Genomic DNA, 11,970 nt, shown 5'->3' with positions numbered 1-11,970 from the left:
CTTTAGAAGTCACCTTATTAGTAAATTGTCTATCTGTGTGTAATTTAATCTCAATATAAATGCAGCTGTTCTGTGAAGCCCTCAGAGGTTTGTTAGAGAACCTTAGTGAACAGACAGCATCATAAAGGCCAAGAACACACCAGACAGGTCAGGGATAAAGTTGTGGAGAAGTTTAAAGCAGAGTTAGGTTATAAAAATATCCCAAGATTTGAACATCTCATGGAGCACTGTTCAATCCATTATCCGAGTATGGCACAACTGAAAACCTACCAAGACATGGCTGTTCACCTAAACTGACAGGCCGGGCAAGAAGAGCATTAATCAGATGCCATTTTTTGGTTTTCTGTAATTTTGAAAGTGTCAATGATGGAAATAAAATCTAACTTTTGATGACATATTATAAGAATGTCTAATCTGTAATTTGATGCCTTTTGGAGATTTTCCCATCTTTCCTTGGGTTCTTTATGCACATTAATACTCATTTTTACCTGGGGTGCCCAAACTTTCAAATATATTTTCCTGCTTGTATTTTATAATCCATGTTCATATTTTAATTCTTGTGGGATGACTTTTGGTCATTGCTCTGTAAATTGCCTTTGTCTACAGTTATATTTGTTTTCAGAATGGTGGTTTGTGATGAAAATGCACAGATGTTTCCTGTGTCACAACTCTGCAGCCCCCTACTGGGTGTCCTCCTCTGCAATGGTCCATCCAAATCGAGTATAAATAGAGATGAGGGAACTACCTTCACAGTGACCTGGGCCAGCGAGGTGAGTAATGCTCAGCTTCTCCTATTCACTAAACATGACATGATGATGTTTGATGGTATAATGTTTTCTCTTTTTTTTGGGTCTTATAGAATGCCATCCCTGTGCTCCAGTATTTGGCTCTTGCTGCTCTCTGGAATAATAACTACGAGTACATCATCATATTATGGTAAAATATATCTTTTTTTATCCACTATAGCATCACATCTGCAAATGTATTTGTCAGACTTTTAAAAACAAAATAATTTGATACAATTATCATTCACATGTTACTAAAAAATAGTGATCTTTTAAAAATATAAGAAAGAAAAAACAAAAGTATTTTACTGTAAACATATCTATGTCTTTGATAAAGTAATATATTCTATTAATACGAAAGACATTTATACCTTTGTCCTTCATAGCATTTGTTCAAAAAAACGTTGCTTTTAATTCTTGAAGATGCTTAGGTTTTATATTCCCAGATCTCCTTCACCCCCACCTAACGCACTCACGGTAAATGGTGAGGTAATGGACCCCGATATTGACTTTATATATTGGAAGGCCTCATCTCATGCACACTGCAGCTCGAAGACGTTGCTTCTTTGAGCTTTTGAGCTTTTTCTTTTCTGCCTGTTAACTCCCCTCCATAATAGCCTGTGTCTATAGACTATAGGCGCCTTCGGTACTTTGGTAGCAGGGGAGTTTACAGGCAGAAAAAAAACCCTTCAATCTTGCACTTTGGAGAGGAGCTTTTGAGCATAAACAAGCTTAAAAGCTCCTTAAAGTAGAACTACAGGCTAAACTTTTCTTTTCATTTTGGATAGAGCAAGGGAGAGTTATAACCCCTGTCAGATTTGTTTTCGCCATCAATGTCCCTTTGTGGAGATTTCCCTTCACTTTTTGTCCAATAGCCAGACAGGAAGTGAGAGAAAGTCTCTGCAAATTAGGGAATTCCTTGGGAACCCCTAGGTCACCAGAACAAGTGTCCTTATTGGAAGACTTCCCTGCTTTTACTTTTGTGGGGACAACCCATCATTTGGAATTTTCTTTTACTTTTTCCTTCAATGCTAATGGTAAACAGGACAAATAGAGAGGATGAATCTCTTTAATAGGAGCTCAGACAGCAATAAAAACCTGACAGGAGTTCTAATCCCTCTCCTCTCCATCCAAAACTAAAAAAAGTTTTGCCTTTAGTTATACTTTACCTAGTTAATGCTCCTTAACTCTAGGCGCGTTCCTGCGTCACCACTTTAATCCATTCTAATGGCCAGATTTCTGGCCAATAGAATGCATTAACACCAGACGTGGGAACGCTCACTAATGCGCATTAGGGAGCATTAAAACATATTAATGCCAATGAAAAACACAGCTTTTTACCCTGTTTTTGATGCTGGTAAACTCCTGTAGGAGAAAAAAAACATCAAGAGCATACAGTGTGTATTAAGCTTGAGAGCCGGTTCACACTGGGGCGACTTGTCAGGCGACCTGGTCGCCTGACAAGTCGCCGTGGGTCGCCTGCCATAGATTAGCACAGGACCCGTTCTAATAGAAGCGACACAAGTCGCTCCGACTTAGAAAAAGGGTATGATATGAAGTCCGTGCATGCCGCTCCGAGGTCGCCCCGGCAAGTTGGGTCGCGCCTATGTGAACCGGCTCTTACTGATAAAAAAAGGAAAAGAAAAAAAAGACTTTAAGGATAAGTCCTGTTAACTGTTCCTCCAGTGCATCTGGGTTCAGAAAGGTTATTCTCATTACACAGGAAGGTGGCAGTTAATGGACATTAGCCATGAAGTCAAGGCCCAGTATCAAAGCAGCATTACATATAAAAAGTACAAAACAGGTACTAACAAGCAGGACAGTTATTTTTTAAACATTTATAATGGGTCCAGGATCACTTTAGATGTTAGGTTGGATTAAAGCTTGACTGTCAGCTGATTCCTGTGGAATCAACAAATTTTAGTTGTAGGTGGACCTGTTGACATCACTTGGCTTGACAAAAGTCAATTTAACAATTATCTTAGCCAGGTAGAAAAGTATTGGTTAAACAGTAACTGCATTCTATCAGATAATGGGTGCTGCGGCTGCTAAATACAGTAGCTGCAAGTGGAGAGTTCACCATCCATGCTGTATGTGGGCATAGGAGAATCGATTGACTTCTACATGTGTATGGTTAGCCTTAGTCTTCATGGTTATTTTACATTTTAGATTGGGGAGTGGGGGAACACTTTTAAAGGACATGTTTAGTGATAATTGTTAGAGTTGGGTTGACTTCTATGGTTTATTTTAACTATTAGGGGTAGGTTAAGTGTTTTGGATTATTTTGAGGTTTAGGGCAAGTGTTATGGGTAGGTGAGGGATAGAGTTAAGGGTCTGTGTAAAATTTATCTTTAGGTGCAGATTATACATTGCGTAATGGATACTAACAATGAATTTCAATTTATTTTGTGGTCTAAAAGCTCACATAAGAATATATCGTGCAAAGTTTACTATGCCAAATGTATCAGTTTAAAGTGAACATACTCTATATTGCCAAGAGTATTGGGATTCCTGCCTTTACAAGCACATGAACTTTATTGGCTTCCCAGTCTTAGTCCGTAGGGTTCAATATTGAGTTGGCCCACCCTTTGCAGCTATAACAGCTTCAACTCTTCTGTGAAGGCTGTCCACAAGTGTTATAGCTGCAAAGGGTCGGCCAACTCAATATTGAACCCTACAGACTAAGACTAGGATGCCATTAAAGTTCATGTGCGTGTATAGGCAGGCTATATAGTGTAGGTGCACTTCATTCCATAGCACCTAACTTATAAATTAGCCCGAATTCTAATTAGGTGAGATAATCCCTCCAAAACCCAGCGCTCATGTAGCAAGGAAAAAAATATTCAATAGTATTCCAATGATGATGGTTCTTGTCCACCTCGAGCTGCTGCTATATTATTACAATTTAAACAAAATACTGTTTCAAACCATACAAAATAATCAAAACACTTAGCAGCGCTCCTTCGATATGACAGAAAACACCATGTGTCTTCCTATTTAGTGAATGTAAATGCAAAGTCCTATTCGGACATGGTTTTGATTCAGACAGACAGTCCTTATAGTCCTTGAGCGATGAATATGAGTGTTTTGTCACCACAGCTTGTGTACTCCACTCCCCAATACAGATGGCACTCACCAGATCTCTAATTAATATCACTTTGTAGTAACCACTCCTCATTTATATGGAATCACAAAAGATTACTTGTCAGTTCACTCCAGGCAATGCAGCCTTGTATTACCACCTCTTAATTTGTATGGAATCACAGAAGATGGCAAGTCTCTCTCGCCCAAAAAGGAAAGAAGCTACATAGCGTGATATTGCTAAAAACAGTTTGTTGTAAAAATCCCCCCTCCTTATATGCACTCACAATCATTATGAAATTACACAGCAAATTACATATTATCCAAAAGCAGTTCCACATTGATTAGTAAGCTCATAACCTGCTCGTCCTGCACAATCTCAGTCATATATCCCAAATGTACGGGAAGGCATTGAATCCCTTCTTTGTACCCTTCTGGATCCCCAGCCTCCTGGTGATTTCCCCTATGAGGTCCTTGGAGAACGGGAGGAATTACCAGGAGGTTGGGTGATCTAGAAGGGTAAAAAGAAGGGATTCAATGCCTTCCCGTACATTTGGGATATGTGACTGAGATTGTGCAGGACGAGCAGGTTATGACCTTACTATTCAATGTGGAACTGCTTTTGGATATTATGTAACATTGTTTTGCTGTGGAGTTTCTTAATGATTGTGAGTGCATATAATGAGGGGGGGGGGGGTTTGCAATAAACAGTTTTTAGCAATATCACGCTATGTAGCTTCTTTCCTTTTATGGATGAAAGAGACATGTCATCTTCTGTGATTCAATACAAATGAAGAGGTGGTAATACAAGTTGGCATTGTGTGGAGTGAACTGACATGGAGGAACACACGTGGTGTTTTTCTGTCATATCGAAGGAGCACTGCTAAGTGTTTTGGTTATTTTGTATGATTTAAAACAATATTTTGTATAAATTAGCCCTAGTGTAACTCCAACTTAAGTGTATCAGTCCCTCAGATGTTTCATGAGGTTTACAGTGAATTGATTTGCCCTGATTAATCAAGCAGCAATATGCTTTAGCCCTCACTCATAGCTAAGCAGAATGGGGCATTTTTGGTCCCATCAATTTCAATGGAAGTGAGCACAAAAATGGTCGTCTGGTGTATTTCAGACTATTCTATAAAAAAAAGTCAGTGGGACCAAAAACACTTAATACTGCCCCAAAGAAGCTCTTTTTTGGTACTTCATGCCTAAAAACGTGAAAGGAAAAAAAAAGACTCAAAATCTCCAAATGCTACACTCAAGTGGAAATGGGTTCTTACAGGGTGGTAAATAGCACATAAGACATGCTAAACTGACATATGATAGTATTGGTTGAGAATAGAGATAATCTCAGCTGTGTTCGCATCCAAGTCCGTACTGAGCTTTGCCACGTCCGTACTGAGCTTTTCCACCAGGAAGCTGTCACTGTGCTCCGCCATTCATCAGTGCTCAAAGCATTCCCCACTCATCTTCCTAATGGGATAGCTCAGGTGGTCTTAAACTAGGAATGGAACATGCCTGAGCTCATCCCGGGATCAGAGGCAAAATCAGCATGCCTTAAGTGTATTTTAAGTTGCCTTAAATACTAGATGAATCTGAACAGTGTCACCTCCAGTTCTTATAAATCCTCCTTTTACATGGGCAGACAGGGATCAGTAAAAACAGGCAATTGATCCCCTTTTTGCTGTCCCCCCCCCCCCGACCGCCCATTTATAGGTGGACATAGTGCTGCTTGAAGGAATATACATTGTCATGACTCTGTTGCTTTGCATCACTATGTCGCAATTTTAATACTACATGCAGAATTTGTGAAAGGAGTCTTATAGTATTTGTGAAATCCAGTCCTTAAGTAACGTCGGTAGGTCATGTTTTACGTTTTTCTTTCATGATTCAGTGATTGAGTAATTACCAGACATATTTCATTTGAAGCATATCCTGATATCAAAACCTGTTAAAGTATAACTATAGGCAAATGTTTTTTTTTTTTTTTTTTTTTTACATTTTGGATATAGTAAGGAAAGGTTATCCCTGTCAGATTTTTTTCGCCATATATCTCCCATTGGGGATATTTCCCTTTACTTCCTGTCCTATAGCCAAACAGGAAATGAGAGGAAATCCCTGCAAATCAAGGGAGTTTCTTGGGGACCCCAGGTCACCATAACTAGTGTCCTCATTGGAGGATTTCTCCTCTTTTACTTTGCTTGGGACAACCTGAAATTTGGGATTTTCTTTTACTTTCACTATCAATGATAATGATAAATAGGACAAATAGTGAGGGTGAATCTCCCTAATAAGGGCACAGACATTATTAAAAAACTGACAGCTGTTCTAATCCCTCTTCACTCTATCCAAAATGTAAAAAAAAGTTTTGACTTTAGTTATGCTTTAAGGACACCTGGGAATGGCACTGAGAAACACTCTTCTATGGTTCAAATTTCACTCTTTCCCCTCCCTTTAAACTCAGGCTGTTTTTTTCGGGGGAAAAATGTAAAGAATCTACATGAAAAATTGTATAAAAATTGAATAAAACACTATGAGCTATACTAGAATGCTTGTTTGGCCAAGCAAAACCCAGAAATAGTCAGCAGTCCTGAGTCCAGTACTGATGAATTGTTTGCAGTGTAAATAAAACCATTACATCGAAAAACTAATTGAGGTAAGTCGTCTAACAAAGCTTTTCCACACAGTGCCCTTTTCAATATGTGGTTATGTATTTTAGGGTTAATGTATGTTGATTTTTGTAGATGGAGTCGAAGAATTGGACAATGATCTTATTGTAAGTTGTGCAAAAGAAGCTAAGCAACTGGTGGACACGGCGTATAAAACCACACGCATCACGTAAGAATCATTACATTTATTTGAATATATAGAACCTAAGACCATCCAGGTTTTTTCAAGCAATTCCCTAACCACTTAGGAAATATAATTTTGCTATTGTGTTCAGTCTGCCACAGGGCTTACTCCTGGGTAAAATTGCAAGGGTATTAGTTCTTATTAAATGAATAAAATAATTACCAATGACATCATGGTTTCTTGTGATCTTGCAGTCCAGTCACCACTATAGTGATTCTGTACTGGGAATCATTCTTTAGCAGTCACACTGTAAAAACTGGGTGTGAGTGAACCTTTGCTTGTCTTTGCTATGACAGGAAAACTACATATCAACCTTCAGTTCCCATTTCACCTGATTTAGTGGCATTGGTTACAGTAGATAGACGAGCCAAATGCCTTTCAGTACTGGACTAGTGTTTTAATAAAAATTCATATGATTGGATGGCGTATTGGATTTTTTAAATTAATCTCTGTGATTTGGCTTTATCCTAGTTGTATCCCAACCTTGGCTATTCATTTTCCACATCTCCAATATACGTTCTCTTAGCCTCTATATCTTTCTCTGTGCCCTCCTGTCTTGATGACACCTACACCATCTGATTTATTGTGCTGCGGTCACCAGGCCAGTAAATGAGAGGGGGTTCTGACTCTTATCAACTCTACTAATAAATGTATATCACTAGCATTATAAATAGAATTTTAGTCAGAAAAAGAAAGTGTTACTAAACCCAGGACCCTGCATTTACTATTTTTGGTCTCCCACAGTACACAGAACATGGAAATGCAATTATTTTAGTAAATAAAAACTGATAAATACCTTTTCTCATCAGCAGTCAGAGAAGTTACATAGTTACATAGTTTGTGAGGTTGAAAAAAGACATCAGTTTTGTGACTTCCATCAGTGTCCAGCCAAGTACTGGTTAAAGCTTGTAGGAGGAGTTTTTTTGACTGTCCTATGAGACTGCAAATTCCCTGACCCTGTCTGGACAGTGCTGATTGGCCCTGTGCTGATCACATGCACTCTGCCAAGAAAAAAATCAAACCTTTCTAGCAATACACACCAAACTGAGCATGTGCAGCCTGACTCCATAGCATTGAAGTCAGTGGGAATGAGCTGAATCCAAGTGCCAAATGTCTGCTCTATGCAGGACATTATCAGGGCACAGTGAAAGAAGGGGTTTCTCTCCATTTTTGGCACTGTGCTGAAAATTAGAGCCACTAGAGGCCGATCTCCTGACAGCCTAAAGATTTACTACTGCTTAGGGACTTTGGGCTTCAGAAAAATGGTGGCCTCTAACAAGCAGGAATAGGAGCAAAGCTGGAAGCAATTTACAGCACATACTAGTTTTGTTATTATAATGAATGTGGAATGTATGTTCCTTGCTAAAGAACATAGGTGTACGCAGCCTATTGCATTAGGGTGTGCACCCCAAAGTTTAAATACACATGCCATAGTTGCCAACATTTGAAAAAAATTTCCAGGGACACTTTGCAGCACAGCTATCAATTACTTACCACACCCACTTCCCCGAAGCACCGCCCACTCCGCATAATTAATCTCCGCCTACTTATCAGATTATAGGGTCTACTTCATAAAGAGAGAATTACAGGAAATTGAAAAGGGAATTGAAAACTTAAGGCCAAAGTAGCAGAGTTGGAATAATTCTCCCATTCAGCTGCACTACTTCTGCCTAAAGTTTAAAATTCTCATCACAATTCCCTGCAATTCTAAAGTGTGAAATGTGCTCTGGTGTGACCATAGAAAAAATTTAATATGGAAATATAAAGTGCAAGGTGTAAATAAGTACGATTATACTATCTGGTATAATTAGGTTTTATCGTACTTATTTACACCTAATACTTTATTTAGATTTACATATTCCATTTTTTCTATGGTCACACCTGAGCACATTTCACACTTTATTCACCTGTCTTTGAATTCAGCCCTCTGTAGGCTGGTAATTTTCATTTACATAAAACAATGTAGCATCCTTTCCTTCCTAACACATTACCCAGTCCATACCAGTATAGATCCTAACACATTACCCAGTCCATACCAGTATAGATTCTAACACATTACCCAGTCCATACCAGTACAGATCCTAACACATTACCCAGTCCATACCAGTATAGATCCTAACACATTCCCCAGTCCATACCAGTATAGATCCTAACACATTCCCCAGTCCATACCAGTATAGATCCTAACACATTACCCAGTCCATACCATCCTAACACATTACAGAGTCCATACCAGTATAGTCCATACCAGTATAGATCCAAACACATTACCCAGTCCATACCAGTATAGATCCTAACACATTACCCAGTCCATATTATCCTAACACATACCAAGTCCATACCAGTATAGATATCCAGAATGAGATTTTTCCCATTGAGGATTGAGGTCTGTTTTAATTTTTTTGAGCAATATATATATATATATATATTTATGCACACACATACACACATTTATCTAGAGCTAGAAAACTATATATATGTATTAATTAACAGGTGCATAAATTATATCTATAAAAAAAGTGTGTGGCCTCCAGCTTGTCGGAAGGTGCTCTGCCTCCCCCTGCTGGCGGATTTTGGAAAGTGCACCATGTTGACACCCTGCCTTCGGTGACAAGTTAAATTTGCGACAGGCGGGAAGAGTGAGCGGGCACAGAGAGAGAGACAACCTGCTGCCAGAACTACAACTCCTAGCTGGGGTGAGAGCGACACTGTGTGGAACAAAATTTTTTTTTTTTTTTGTGATTTACATTGTCGCTTTCACCCCAGCTAGGAGTTGTAGTTCTGGCAGCAGGTTGTCTCTCTCTCTCTGTGCCCGCTCACACTGTAAAATGCCCGGGACAGGCTCCTATTTTCCGGGATTGTCCCGGGAAAAACGGGACAGTTGGCAGGTATGACATGCATGTTTTTGCCTACATGTACATGGCTCCGATACATTACTCTCCCTGCTGGCAAAGTGAAATAGAGCAGAGCAGGTCCGAGGGAGATCTTTCCCATCTCCTCACTGGCAAACAGAGTGATAATGCTATGTGCCCTAGGTGATTAGGGTGTGCCCAGGCACATCCGGCACACCCTGTGCGCACGCCTATGCTAAAGAACATTATTTTTTATCAAGTTGTTACGGGTAAAGTTGTGATATAAGACTCCTTATTAAAGTACTTTATATCTAAAGCTAAAACTTACTGACTTCAATGCCTGGAAGGTAGTAAAAATATGGAACAACCGCTTGTTTTTAACCAAATCCTTCCACCCCCTATACCCCTATAGCCTTTAAAGTATACTGTAACTAGAAGGCAAAATCTTTATTTTTTTTTATTTTTGGATACAATAAAAAGGGATTAGAACAGCTGTCAGGTATTTATTCCTATCTGTACCCCTGCTAGGGAGATTCACCCTCTCTGTTTGTCCGGTCAAACATTATCACTAAAAATCCCAAATTTTGGGTTGTTACCAAAATATGAATAAAGAGCCAATCTTCCAATGGGGAGTTTTAATGACCCTAGTAACAAACAGGGATTGTATCACTGGAGGGATTTCTTCCCACTTTCTGTTTTGGCTTTGAGACAGGACGTGAAGGGAAATATCCACAATGGGACACAGATTGCAAAACAATTGACAGGGTTATAACCCTCCCTTACTCTATCCAAAATGAAAATTTGGTAAGCTCATTAATATGTCTTAAGCAGAGGAGACTTTATCATTCAAGCAAAATGTAGCAACCCTGTTTCCTGTGGGCTGTAGAATGGTGGAGTATGGTAACACTACATTTAATAATAACAGTGTAATATGATGGGGGACAACATGGTTGGAGCCAATTTCAAATGGTGCCAAATATAATTGTTCCTAAGGCACAATGTTTCTAAATATGAACCTGTCAATAACCACAAATATTACCAAACAGCACTATACTGTATAAACTCAGGAATGTACTACCATTTTCAACAATGTTGTTAATGAATTGCATTGTGAAATAACAGCAAACTATTATTTTTCTCTGTTGCTAAGCTTGAAGGAACGCTTGAGAAAGAAGGATGTGGGTGCTCGTGACCTCATGGCCTACTTCAAGCAGCCTGTAGCAGGAAGCAGGAACTTTATTCGTGCAGCTGATTACATGGGTACAACGCTGCAGCTCTTGGCGGAAAAATTAAAATATTTTAGCAACAAACCTTTCAATATCTCAGGTACATAAATAGTTCATAATGGTGTTAACGTTTATGTTTACCCTAAACATTTTTTTTTGGGATAGAGTAGAGAAGGATTACAATGCCTGTTAGGACTCCCATGTAAAGATTTACCCATACTTCCTGTTTAGGGTTGCCACTTGTCCAGGTTTCACCCAGACAGTCCGGGTTTTGCATCATGTGTCTGGGTTTTAGTCCGCCTGAAACCCGGACACATTATTCAGAGTGGACTGTCCCTGCACCAAAATCTCTTGTGCCTTCCGTGGCTCCCCCTCCTCAGCCTGGCTCTCCTACAAGACCCCACGATATCCCCCAGCTGGGCTGTAGGTGATGATGATCCGCACCGAGCCCGCCTCCCAGAGACATCACATGCCAAAACGAAGAGAGCAGTGCCCAGGCTGGCACAGCTCTGCCACCACGAGGATGCCTTGGACAGGCAGAGCCCCTCTGATCCTATGGCTGCTGCTGATCCTGCCCAGGGTGTTGGAGGAGGACAACTACCCCGACCTGTACCAGGAGATGAATGAGTCGGAGGAACACAAGGACTCCTGCAAGGCTGATGATAGGGGAGAGCCTGGGAGGAGAAGGAGGAGGAGGATGGGGGGAGCAGGGGAAAGGGAGCAATTTCACTCCCAAATTTCTTAATACTGGAAGCTCAGTGTACATTCCACCCTGAATGTGTGTACAGGTATCAGGATATAGGAGGGGCTCTACTACATTTATATGTGTACACACATACAGCAAGACACACTGTACTGTCACTCTGGATTTGGGTGTACACACAAAAGCACGTCTCTGTGCTCTGTCACTTTGTATCCCTGTGCACACTCAACTCTGTCACTATGGATCTGCCTGTAAATGTAAGAGTATACACATTCTACTCCATCACTGTGGATCTTGTGTACACACATACCAGGACATGTACTGTCCTCTGTCACTTATGGCTGCCCAGCGACTCTCCTGTGTCAAAGATACGTAATCTAAGCATATTTTATAGGTACATGAATGTTTTTATTTAACTATGCCCCTTTAAGCCCCTCCCATTGTTATCGCAAATTGGCCAGACCCCATGT

The 11,970-nt window shown here is 40.0% G+C and overlaps 1 protein-coding gene across 1 annotated transcript in view; it reads left to right on the top strand.

Moving 5' to 3' along the window:
* Window positions 1-747: 747 nt before the first annotated feature.
* Window positions 748-11,970, top strand: part of LOC309547991 (uncharacterized protein) — a gene marked incomplete at its 3' end in the record, with an annotated part of 144,155 nt that continues 132,932 nt past the window's right edge. Inside the window, exons 1-4 of the mRNA XM_082247978.1 lie at window positions 748-770; window positions 860-936; window positions 6,611-6,704; window positions 10,722-10,897. Of these exons, the coding sequence (XP_082104104.1) occupies window positions 861-936; window positions 6,611-6,704; window positions 10,722-10,897 (346 nt within the window). The 5' untranslated portion in view covers window positions 748-770; window position 860. The remainder of the gene's footprint in view (window positions 771-859; window positions 937-6,610; window positions 6,705-10,721; window positions 10,898-11,970) is intronic.

Source organism: Pelophylax lessonae, assembly GCF_965119305.1.
Source record: "Pelophylax lessonae genome assembly, chromosome: 2".
NCBI lineage: Eukaryota > Metazoa > Chordata > Amphibia > Anura > Ranidae > Pelophylax > Pelophylax lessonae.
This window is presented reverse-complemented; position numbering and strand designations above follow the sequence as displayed.